Source organism: Dipodomys merriami, unplaced genomic scaffold (assembly GCF_024711535.1).
Source record: "Dipodomys merriami isolate MVZ:Mamm:240054 unplaced genomic scaffold, mDipMer1.0.p SCAF_6, whole genome shotgun sequence".
Lineage (NCBI taxonomy): Eukaryota > Metazoa > Chordata > Mammalia > Rodentia > Heteromyidae > Dipodomys > Dipodomys merriami.
The window spans coordinates 991,251-1,002,665 of NW_027206179.1; the positions used below are offsets into that span (position 1 = coordinate 991,251).

The following is an 11,415-nucleotide window of genomic DNA, read 5'->3' on the forward strand; positions in this document are numbered from 1 at the left end:
ACCTACCCAAGGCACAGGGCGTGACCTATGTTAATTAAGCAGGGCAGGGACAAGCAGAGTGGGGGCATATCCAAGGTGGGCGTGGCCTTGTGGGAGTGGGAGGGGCCTATTAGGGGCCCAGGCTTGATCGACACTAGGCTCCCTGTGGGTCTCATTGTTAAAAAACAGACAGGGTAAAGCTGGGCGCCCGTGGCTCACGCTTGTCATCCTAGCTACTCAAGGAGGCTGAGATATGAGGATCACGGTTCAAAGCCAGCCCAAACCGGAAAGTCCGTGAGACTCTTATCTCCAATGACCCAGCAGAAAACCGGAAGTGGTGTTGTAGCTCAAGTGGTAGAGCGCTCGCCTTGTACAAAAGAGCTCAGGGACATCACCTACGCCCTGAGTTCAAGCCCCACGAACAACAACCAAAATGGGACAAGGGGGTCAGATATGAGAGTGTGGGAGCGTGGACAGGTGGGGGGTGGGGAAGTAGTTCAGGGATTCTGTGGGGTAACAAGTCAACAGGTGGCCCAGGCCTTGGTGCCTGAGATCTGAGGCTCCGGGGGGTTATTCTGCTTGCCCCTGTCCCCGCAGAACTTTGCCCGCGTGAAGATGCAGGTGACCATGTCACTGTCATCCCTCGTGGGGACAACCCAGAACTTCAGCGAGGAGCACCTGCGGAGATCCCTCAAGACCATTCTCACCTATGCGGAGGAGGACGTGGGGCTGCGGGACAGCACCTTTGCCGAGCAGGTGACACCCCCGGGCCTCCCACCCACCCTGAGCCACCTGCCCTCAGCCCCAGAGCCCACCACCACCCTCATTGTCCCTGGACGTTCTCCGACCCAGGTCCAGGACCTGATGTTCAACCTGCACATGATCCTGACCGACACCGTGAAGATGAAGGAGCACCAAGAGGACCCCGAGATGCTCATTGACCTCATGTACAGGTGAGGGCGCCACGTCCACCTGCCGGCAGGGAAGGACAGGGAGACACTCAGAAGAGCGAGAGTCCAGGTCAGAGGGACAACAAAAGCAGGCTGGTGACATTGGCAGCTGAGGGGGACAGGAGAGGACAAACAGATTATAAAGGATGTCAGTGGGCTGGGAAGGGGGCTCAGTCATAGAGTGCTTGCCTTGCATGCATGAGGCCCTGGGTTCGATTTTGGCAGAAAAAGCCAGAAGTGGCGCTGTGGCTTAAGTGGTAGAGTGCTAGCCTTTAGCTGAAGAGCTGAGGGACAGCGCCCAGACCCAGAGTTCAGACCCCACGACTGACCAAAAAAAAAAAAAAAGTTGTCAAAGCTGGACACTAGTGGCTCATGCTTGTAATTCCAGCTACTCAGGAGGCTGAGATCTGAGGATCGAAGTTTGAAGCCAAGGAAGGAAAGTCTGTGAGACTCATATCTCCAATAAACTATTTAGAAGAGGCTCAGGGACATTGTGCATGTCCAGAGTTCAAACCCCAGGACCGGCCAAAAAAAAAAAAAAAGGGCTGTCAGTAGTACAGATGAGGAGGATGTGTGCTCTTGAGCCACGCCTCCAGCCCAGCTTTGTGTTTTTGTGTTGGTTAATTGGAGGTAGAGTCTCATGACTTAGCTGGTGTTGAACTGTGACCTTCTGGATCTTAGTAGCTAGCGTGAGAAGTTTGAGCCGCCAGTGTCTTGCTCTGTTTAGGTTTGAGGTCCACTGCTTTGAGTATCATAGAGGGGCTCACCTCATGGCCAGGGTGCCAAAGAGAATGAGGAGGAGACCAGGATTGCACTGATCTAAAGACCTTCCCCCCCCCACACACACACACAAGGTCCCTTAAAGGTTTTGCCACTTCCCAGTAGCATCTTGGGTGTGACTGACGCCTCTAATGTCTGGTCCTTTGAGGGGGATAGTGAAGGTCTGAACTCTGTTGGGATGGGGGCGTGGCTTGGTGCTAGGAGGCGGGGCTCCACAGTGGGGGCGTGGCTTGATGGTAGCACACTTGCCTAGCATGCACTGGCTCCCCTAAACCATCCAAACGCACAGATTGTGAGGTGATTGACAGGTGAAGGGGGACAGAGGACACCGCAACAGATGAAGAGATAACTGGTTAGAGGAACAACAGATGTGGAGAAGAGGGGGGTGTTTGAAAGAAAGATGGGACAATGCCAGATGGGAGGCTGGATATGGAAACAGGTGGGGGGAATGGCAGACAGGTGCAATTGGTCAGCAGAGGAAGGTGTGAGGTGGGCAGGGCGGGGAGGTGGATGGGCCGGGGCGGTGTGGATGGTAGGTGGGTCAGGCACAGCAGGCTTGGGCAGGTGGACAGGTAAATGGGGCACAAGCACCCTGGGCACCATGGGTGGGGGGGGAGGAGAGTGAGTCCCTGCCCTTACCTCCCCTCACCGTGGACTCCCCCCACCCACCCAGGATCGCCCGGGGTTACCAGGGGTCCCCAGACCTGCGGCTCACGTGGCTCCAGAACATGGCAGGCAAGCACGCGGAGCTGGGCAACCATGCTGAGGCCGCCCAGTGCATGGTGCACGCGGCCGCCCTGGTGGCTGAGTACCTGGCCCTGCTGGAGGACAGCCGCCACCTGCCTGTGGGCTGCGTGTCCTTCCAGGTGAGTGGGGGGCAGGTGACGGGGGCGGAGGGGGGGCGGGGAGCAGCCCAAAGGGAGGGAGTGCCCCAGGATCAGCACCCCAAGGTCCTCCTTTGGTGGCAGAACATCTCATCCAACGTGCTGGAGGAGTCGGCCATCTCCGATGACATCCTGTCGCCCGATGAGGAGGGCTTCTGCTCTGGGAAGCATTTCACGGAGCTGGGGCTTGTGGGTCTGCTGGAGCAGGCGGCCGCCTACTTCACCATGGTGAGGCCTGAGGCCGGCGGGTGGCTGGGTTAGGGGTCAGCTGACACAGCTTCACTGTTCTGAGATCAGGAATTGACGAAGGAGCATTGGCTGGTGTGGTAATGCCCACCTCGAGTCTCTGCACTCAGCAGGCAGAAGAAAGCCAGGTGCTGGTGGCTCACGCCTGTAATCCTTGCTCCTCTAGAGGCTGTGATCCGAGGATCATGGTTTGAAGCCAGCCTGGGGCAAGAAAGCCCATGAGATGCGTATCTTTGATTTGCCAGCAAAAAGCCACAAGTGGCATAGTGGCTCAAGTGGTAGAGCACCAGTGTGGAGTGAAAAAGCTAAAGGGTAGTGACCAAGCCCTGAGTTCAAGTCTCAGTACCAACACAAATTTTAAAAAAAGAAAGAAAAGGGCTGGATGTAACCAGGAGAAATAAACCAAAAGCCTCTCTTATGTGTGCCTTATAATTAAACAAGAGAAGTCCTATCTAAATGTATGGAAGGTATTCAGCATTGAGGTAGGCCTGTGTCAAAGGTTTATGGTTGGTTTGGGTAAACCCAACCTCCTCTCCTAGGCTGTTTGGAATATTTGTTGTATTTTATATAATTACCTATTTTCCTATTGTGGGACAAAAATAATTAAAATAGAGGCTGGCGGTTTAGCTTGATCAAGGTCCATGTGCTTATTAGCATGTGTAAGGCCCTGAGTTTCATGCCTAGCACCAGATTTTATTTTAATGCTTTTTTTTTTTTTTTTTTTTTTTTTTTTTGCCAGTCATGGTGCCTGAACCCTGGGCCTGAGCACTGTCCCTCAGCTCTTCAGCTCAAGGCTAGTGCTCTACCACTTGAGCCACAGCACCACTTCCAGCTTTTTCTTTTTATGTGGTGCTGAGGAATCGAACCCAGGGCCTCATGCATGCAAGGCAAGCACTCTACCACTGAGCCACCTTCTCAGCCCCATAATGCTTTTTTTTTGGTCCGGTCGTGGGACCTGAACGCTGGGCCTGGGCGCTGTCCCTCAGCTCTTCAGCTCAAGGCGAGCACTCTACCACTTGAGCCACAGCGCCACTTCCGGTTTTCTAGTGGTTTATTGGAGATAAGAGTCTCACGGACTTTCCTGCCCAGGCTGGCTTTGGACTGTGATCCTCAGATCTCAGCCTCTTTTGTAGCTAGGATTACAGGTGTGAGCCACCGGTGCAGGCTTTTTCTTTTTGTTGTTGTTGCTGTTGGTCATGGGGCCTGAACTCTGGGCCTGGGCGCTGTCCCTGACCTTCTTTTGCTCAAGGCTAGCACTCTACCACTTGAGCCACAGCACCACCTCTGGAATGTTCTGTGTATGTGGTACTGAGGAATCGAACCCAGGGCTTCATGCGTGCTAGGCGAGCACTCTACCACTAAGCCACCTTCCCAACCCCAGATTTTTTTTTCTTCTGCATTGCCAGCCCCTCTGGTGAGGTTATTACTGCTTCTGTATTAGAGTCTTTGGTGAGAAAGGTCTAAAGGGCCGAGAGCAGACAGATCAGCCAATCAGCAAACACTGAGGACGCCTCCTGTGTGCCAGGCTTGGTCCCTGGTCTGCTGGGACCAGTAAGGAGGTGGTGACCGGAGCAGAGCTGGGGGAGGGGTTCCAGGCAGGATGGAAGGTTTGGGGGATCCTGACCCCCACCCGCCTACCCCAGGGCGGACTCTATGAGGCAGTGAACGAAGTCTACAAGAATCTCATCCCCATCTTGGAAGCCCACCGAGATTATAAGAAGCTGGCGGCCGTGCACGGTAAATTGCAGGAGGCCTTCACCAAGATCCTGCACCAGGTGGGTGCGGCCCCGCCCACCCCGCCTACATCGGTCCTAGGCCTTGTCCCTCCCACCAATGGCCATGGGCCATTCCCACATCCCCAGCCTAGACCCAGCCCCATCCTTCCCATTCGGGCCACTGGCCCCGCCCCTTCCCCTGACCCCCTCCCACATCCAGCCCAAGCCCCGCCCCTCACACATCCCCAGCCTAGACCCAGCCCCATCCTTCCCACTCCTGCCACAGGCCCCGCCCCTTCCCCCTGACCCCCCCCACATCCAGCCCAAGCCCCGCCCCTCACACATCCCCAGCCTAGACCCAGCCCCATCCTTCCCACTCTGCCACAGGCCCCGCCCCTTCCCCCTGACCCCCCCCCACATCCAGCCCAAGCCCCGCCCCTCACATCCCCAGCCTAGACCCAGCCCCATCCTTCCCACTCCTGCCACAGGCCCCGCCCCTTCCCCCTGACCCCCCCTACCATATCCAGCCCAAGCCCCGCCCCTCACATCCCCAGCCTAGACCCAGCCCCATCCTTCCCACTCCTGCCACAGGCCCCGCCCCTTCCCCCTGACCCCCCCACCACATCCAGCCCAAGCCCCGCCCCTCATCCCCAGCCTAGACCCAGCCCCATCCTTCCCACTCCTGCCACAGGCCCCGCCCCTTCCCCCTGACCCCCTCCCACATCCAGCCCAAGCCCCGCCCCTCACACATCCCCAGCCTAGACCCAGCCCCATCCTTCCCACTCTGCCACAGGCCCCGCCCCTTCCCCCTGACCCCCCCACCACATCCAGCCCAAGCCCCGCCCCTCACATCCCCAGCCTAGACCCAGCCCCAGTCTTTCCCACTCTGCCACAGGCCCCGCCCCTCCCACATCTGGCCCCAGCCCCTCCCACATCTGGCCCAAGCCCCGCCTCTCACACTTCCCCAGCCCCAATCCTTCCCACTCCTGCCATAGGCCCCACCCCTCGCAGTCTGGCCCCGCCCACGTTCCCATCCTGGGGGCCCAGTGTCCCCCCTTCAACCCTCTAGGCCCTCCTGACCTTGACCCTTCTCTACCCCCACAGAGCTCCGGCTGGGAGGTGAGTCCCGCCCCCCCTCGGGGACCCCGTTGATCTCGGATAGCAGAGGTCAGCGGCCACTAGGGGGCGCCCGAGGAGCGTGACCACGGACTAGAGGGGCCTCGGGCTAAGCGGGGGATGACGCAGAGCCCCCCCCCTTCGGATCCCCCCCTCCCCCGCACCATCTCTAGGGAGGCCGTGAGTCACCCAGCTGGGACCTCTCCAGAGACACCCGTCCTGGAGGGCCAGCTCAACCCTGCCCAGGAGGGGGCTGCCCTCCCTCCCTCCCTCCCTCCCTCGCTTTCTCTCCTATTTCCCCATCCCAGGCTCCATCTCCATCTTTGTCTTAGTCTCTGTCTCCCCAGCTCCCAGCTTCCCCCCTCCCCCCCACGCAGGTTCCCCATCTCTATAGTTCACACACAATCCCCCCCACACACCCCCAAAAAAGAAAAAGTCCCGCCTCTCCCTTTCTATTTTTAGGCAACCCTTAGTTTGGGGAGAATTTTCTGGCCAAAGATGGCAGAAACCCAGAGCCCTGGCAGGCCGGCTGAGGGGGGGCAGGCCCCCAGCTCTCCCCATCCTGAATCTCTAGCTTCTCATAGGGTGGTATAACCCGAAGAGGGGGCGGGGGAGGCTCTGAGCTCTCCCATGACTGTGTCTCTCTGTCCACCCCCGTCCCCCGCCCCACGCCCGCTCACCCCGCCTGGATCCACCCTGGTGAGTGAGCCGCCTCTCTTCCTTCCCTGTGGGCAGAGGGTGGTGATTCTTGGGGTAATGGGGGTTCCTCCTTCCAAAAAGGGCTGGGAACAGGGAAGGGAATGTTCTAGATCCATAAGAGAAGTCAGAGTGTAAATCCAGGGCAGGGCCGCAGCCTCCCCAGGGACGCGCACATGGGTGGCCTGCTGTGTACACAGTCCCAGGGACCCTGGGCCACATTTGGTATTATTATCCAAAGGATGAACCCCCCCCCCCAGTTCCACAAAGGAGCGAACCCAGACTTCAGAATTGGTGTCAGATGCCATGAATATTTGGGAAGGTGGACCGGTGCACGTCCTGACATTCTCGGGGGCTCCTTGCTGGTGTCCAGTGCTTCCACCCCCAGGACACGATCTGGGGGTGACGGGAGACCTCTGCCCCCTCCATACATAGCGAGCGCCTTTTTCACAGCCCCCCCAGCGTGTGTTCGGGACGTATTTCCGGGTGGGATTTTATGGCGCCCGCTTTGGGGACCTAGATGAGCAGGAGTTTGTGTACAAGGAGCCGTCCATCACCAAGCTGGCCGAGATCTCACACCGCCTGGAGGCATGTCCCCGAGCTGGGGGAAGCGGGGGGCCCAGGGCCGCGACAGGGGGTGCACCCCCTTCGCCCTGACTCGACCCTGTGCCCCCAGGAGTTCTACACAGAGAGGTTTGGAGAGGACGTGGTGGAGATTATCAAAGACTCCAACCCTGTGGACAAGGCCAAACTCGATCCACAGAAGGTGGGTCCCCTTACCACCACCACCCCCATATCTTCATTATTATTTTTTTTGCCAGTTCTGGGCTTGAACTCAGGGCCTGGGCGCTGTCCCTGAATTTCCTTTGGTCAAGGTTAGCGCTCTACCACTTGATCCACAGCGCCACTTCCTGTTTTTTCTGTGTATGTGGTACTGAGGAATCGAACCCAGGGCTTCATGCATTCTAGGCAAGCACTCTACCATGAAGCCACTTTCCTAGCCCCCCAAATCATATCTTCAAGGACACTCCAAGCACTATTTCCTGGAGGAACTTAAAAATCCCTTTTTTTCCCCTCTGAGTGTGGTGGTTCACACCTGTAATCCCAGCACTCAGGAGGCTGATGCAGAAAGATCTGGAGAGAAAAGAAAAAGTGCATAACTCCAACCTTATCTCCTCAGGGGCAACCCAAAGCCCTATTCTTTGGGATTCCCAGACACCCATAGGAAGGCCTGGGTACCCCCAGAACCGAAGCCCCCCGGAATTAAGGCATCAGGTCATGTATAACATGGGGCTCATGCCTAACCCCACACTTCAGGCCTACATCCAGATCACCTACGTGGAGCCCCACTTTGACACCTACGAGCTCAAAGACAGGGTGACGTACTTCGACCGCAACTATGGGCTGCGCACCTTCCTGTTCTGCACGCCCTTCACGCCCGATGGGCGCGCGCACGGCGAGCTGCCCGAGCAGCACAAGCGCAAGACCCTGCTGAGCACCGAGCACGCCTTCCCCTACATCAAGACGCGCATCCGCGTGTGCCACCGCGAGGAGGTGGGGCCTGCCAGGACGGCTGGCGGGATCTGGGGAGGGAGGCTCGGGGGGACATCCGGGCCTGGAGAAGAAAGATGGGGGAGCAGCAAGCTTGGGAAGGGTTGGCAGAGACCCCCCAGACCTAGAAAGGAGAGGCGTCAGGACACCCCAGGAAAGAAAAGGCCCAGGGAAGAGAGGCATGGAAGCCAGGCACTGGTGGCTCACGCCTGTCATCCCAACTACTGAGATCTGAAGATCAGGGTTCAAAGCCAGCCTGGGCAGGAAAGTCCATGAGACTCTTAGCTCCAGTGAACCACCAGAGAACCGGAAGTGGCGCTGTAGCTCCAAGTGGTAGAGCTCAGGGACAGCGCCCAGGCCCTGAGTTCAAGCCCCATGACTGACCAAAAACAAAGAGGCATGGAGACACCCCCACCCCCCAAAAAAAATCTGGGCAGAGAAGTAGGGCCCACCCCAAACCAAAGCCAGAAATCAGACGCGGCGGACAGCCCAGGCGGGAGGGTGTTCCCGTCCCGGCATCACCCACCTTCTCGGGGGGCGTGATTTGGACCCCGGCAGTGTCCCCCCCCCCGCAGACCGTGCTGACGCCCGTGGAGGTGGCGATCGAGGACATGCAGAAGAAGACGCGCGAGCTGGCCTTTGCCACGGACCAGGACCCTCCCGATGCCAAGATGCTTCAGATGGTGCTGCAGGGCTCCGTGGGGCCCACGGTGAACCAGGCAGGCTGCCGCGCATGCGCAGGGCAGGGGGCACGCGGCCGCCGGGGAGCGGAGTCTCCAGACACCAAGCGCACCCCTCGCCTACAGCTCCCTCTCCCCTGGTAGGGTCCCCTGGAGGTGGCCCAGGTGTTTCTAGCGGAGATCCCAGAGGACCCCAAGCTCTTCCGGCATCACAACAAATTGCGCTTGTGTTTCAAGGACTTCTGTAAAAAGTAGGCTGGGTACCCCCCCCAGGAAGCTGCTGTGACCCCCCCCAATTCTCTCCCCCCCCAATTAGAAACCTTATCAGCCTGACGCCCCAGTTATGGCTGCTCTACTTACTCCCTGTGCGACCCTCTGCCTGCCATCAGTGAGAATTCTTCCCAGCCTCCAGCCTCCAGCCTCCCTCCTCCCTCCCCAGGTGTGAAGATGCCCTGCGGAAGAACAAAGCCCTGATCGGGCAGGACCAAAAGGAGTACCACCGCGAGCTGGAGCGCCACTACTGCCGCCTGAGGGAGGCGCTTCAGCCCCTGCTGACCCAGCGCCTGCCACACCTGCTGCCAGCCACGCCAGCCAACCTCAGGTGCTCCACTAGCACCTCCGCCTTAGGGCCACAGGGAGACTGAGCAAAGGCAGACAGAGACAGGATGGGGAACCTGTCGCCAGCATCGCCAGAGCCCAGGGCAGGCTCTGGGCTGTCATGACGTCATCGCCAAGAGCCTCAGTCTTCACATCTGAGAAATGGGCACGATCGGTTCCTCTCGTGGCAGATCTGTGAATCCCGCAGCCAAAATCAGAATAGACAGGAAAGATCCTAGAAGAGAAGACAAGGTGGGCTGGGGAGCACTATGGAGTTTTGCGGGGGGCCTGTGTCCTTATTAACACGCCACATTTCACCCCCCAGGAACTCCCTAAACAGAGCAAGTTTCCGGAAGGCAGATCTCTGAGCTACGCGCTTGAATCTACACCCGGGAGGACCAACACCCAGGCTTAGCTGTCTGGGTCTCACTCACCTAGGGGCTGGGCCCTCTGTCTATGTCTGTTCCCATCCGTGTGCACTGATATGCCCTTACCTTTCTTAATTTAAAATGTTTTTTATATGCAACATGTGTGGTGATCTCCGGGTGGGCCCTGTGGGGGCAGTTCATCCCCAGCAGCCCCAGGGCCTGAGATGGTCCACGGAGACGCTGTGAACCCACTGGGCACCGTGAACTCTAGGATGGCCAAGGCCCAGATCCCTCGGACCAAGGGAGCTGACATTCTAGCAGAGGTGACACGAAGAATGCCCACTGGGAAAACTGCAACACCAATGCTAAAGCTACTGGGTGGCTTCCAGAGAGTTCTATGCAAAAATAGGCCACGTAGGGTATTTAGGGCTAAGGGGAGGGTACGGGGTGTTGCCCAGCGGGTAAAGTACCTGTGGAGTAAGTTGAAGGCCCTGAGTTCCAATCCCAGTACCCCAGGAAAAGAAAACAGAAGGCTTGCTTAGCATGCATAAGACTGAGTTTGGCCAGGTGCTAATGGCTCACACCTTTCATCCTAGCTACTATGGAGGCTGAGATCTGAGGATTATGGTTTGAAGCCAGCCTGGGCAGGAATGGAGCTGTGGCTCCAGGAATAAAGATTGCCAACTTTGGGCTGGGAAGGTGGCTCAGTGGTAGAGTGCTTGCCTTCATGCATGAGGCCCTGCGTTTGATTCCTCAGCACCACATAAGCAGAGAAAGCCGGAAGTGGCCCTGTGGCTCAAGTGGTAGAGCGTTTGCCTTGAGCTGAAGAGCTGAGGGAAGGTGCCCAGGCCCAAAGTACAAGCCCCAGGACCGACCAAAAAAAAAAAAAAGAATGCCAAGTTTGAGAGAAAAAGCTCAGAGATTGTGGGAGGTTCTGAATTTGAGACCCCAGTACTGGCATGTGCATGCATATACATGTGCATGCGTACACACACACACACACACACACACACAAATGAGAAAACAAAGATCAAAGCAGTTGGTCCAGGCCATAACTTTTATTTTTGGTCCATCACGGGGCTTGAATCGAACTTTGGGCCTGGGCGCTGTCCCTCAGCTGTTCAGCTCAAGACTAGCACTCTACTACTTGAGCCACAGCGCCACTTCTAGCTTTTTCTGCTTCTGGGGTGCTGAGGAATCGAACCCAGGGCCTCATGCATGTCAAGTGCTCTACCACTGAGCCACCTTCCCAGCCCGCAGGCCATAGGTTTTAAAGTCTCTGCCTGGGGTGGAGGGAGTTTTCTGAGCCACCTATCAGGTAGGCTAAGCAATAATGAACTCCAGTGTATGGATGGGGAAACTGAGGCACAGCACAGAATTTTAAAAAAACCCTAAGGAGTGTGGGATTGGAGTCCAGCTCTGGCTGGCAGCCCCCGCGCCCGCCCCAGGGCGGTCACGCCACCGTGTATCAGGCCAGCGATGGGCGGTTTCCAGACCCGTGCGGCCGGGAAGGAGGGGGGGAGGGGGGAGGGGGGAGGGAAGAGTGACCTCCCGCTGCCACCGCCGGGCCCGCCCCCTGCGGCGGCGGGGGTGCGTGGGAGGAGGGGGGGCTGACCCGGGATTGCTGGTTCAGGGGGACAGGCCCGAACCCCCAGGCTGCACACATACCTGCCTTGCAGGTGCGCGCGCCCCTCCGCTCTGCGGGTCCCCGGACCCCCCGCCGCCTGGGCGCCCGGACGGCGGGAGGGGGCGTGGCGGCCGCGGTGGGCGTGGCGGCCGCGGTGGGCGTGGCGGCCGCGGTGGGCGTGGCGGCCGCGGTGGGCGGGGCCGCGCGAGGGGCGTGGCGGTGGGCG

At 58.5% G+C, this 11,415-nt stretch overlaps 1 protein-coding gene across 3 annotated transcripts in view; it reads left to right on the forward strand.

Annotated features, from left to right (window-relative positions):
* Window positions 1–9,720, forward strand: part of Dock6 (dedicator of cytokinesis 6) — a 54,376-nt gene extending 44,656 nt beyond the window's left edge. For all 3 annotated transcript variants that reach the window (XM_070002228.1, XM_070002226.1, XM_070002227.1), the window contains 13 exons: window positions 577–735; window positions 832–932; window positions 2,383–2,575; window positions 2,678–2,821; window positions 4,483–4,614; window positions 5,659–5,673; window positions 6,829–6,954; window positions 7,043–7,132; window positions 7,684–7,920; window positions 8,493–8,636; window positions 8,742–8,848; window positions 9,037–9,198; window positions 9,520–9,720. In XM_070002228.1, the coding sequence (XP_069858329.1) occupies window positions 577–735; window positions 832–932; window positions 2,383–2,575; window positions 2,678–2,821; window positions 4,483–4,614; window positions 5,659–5,673; window positions 6,829–6,954; window positions 7,043–7,132; window positions 7,684–7,920; window positions 8,493–8,636; window positions 8,742–8,848; window positions 9,037–9,198; window positions 9,520–9,562 (1,653 nt within the window). In that variant the 3' untranslated portion in view covers window positions 9,563–9,720. The remainder of the gene's footprint in view (window positions 1–576; window positions 736–831; window positions 933–2,382; window positions 2,576–2,677; window positions 2,822–4,482; window positions 4,615–5,658; window positions 5,674–6,828; window positions 6,955–7,042; window positions 7,133–7,683; window positions 7,921–8,492; window positions 8,637–8,741; window positions 8,849–9,036; window positions 9,199–9,519) is intronic.
* Window positions 9,721–11,415: the final 1,695 nt, after the last annotated feature.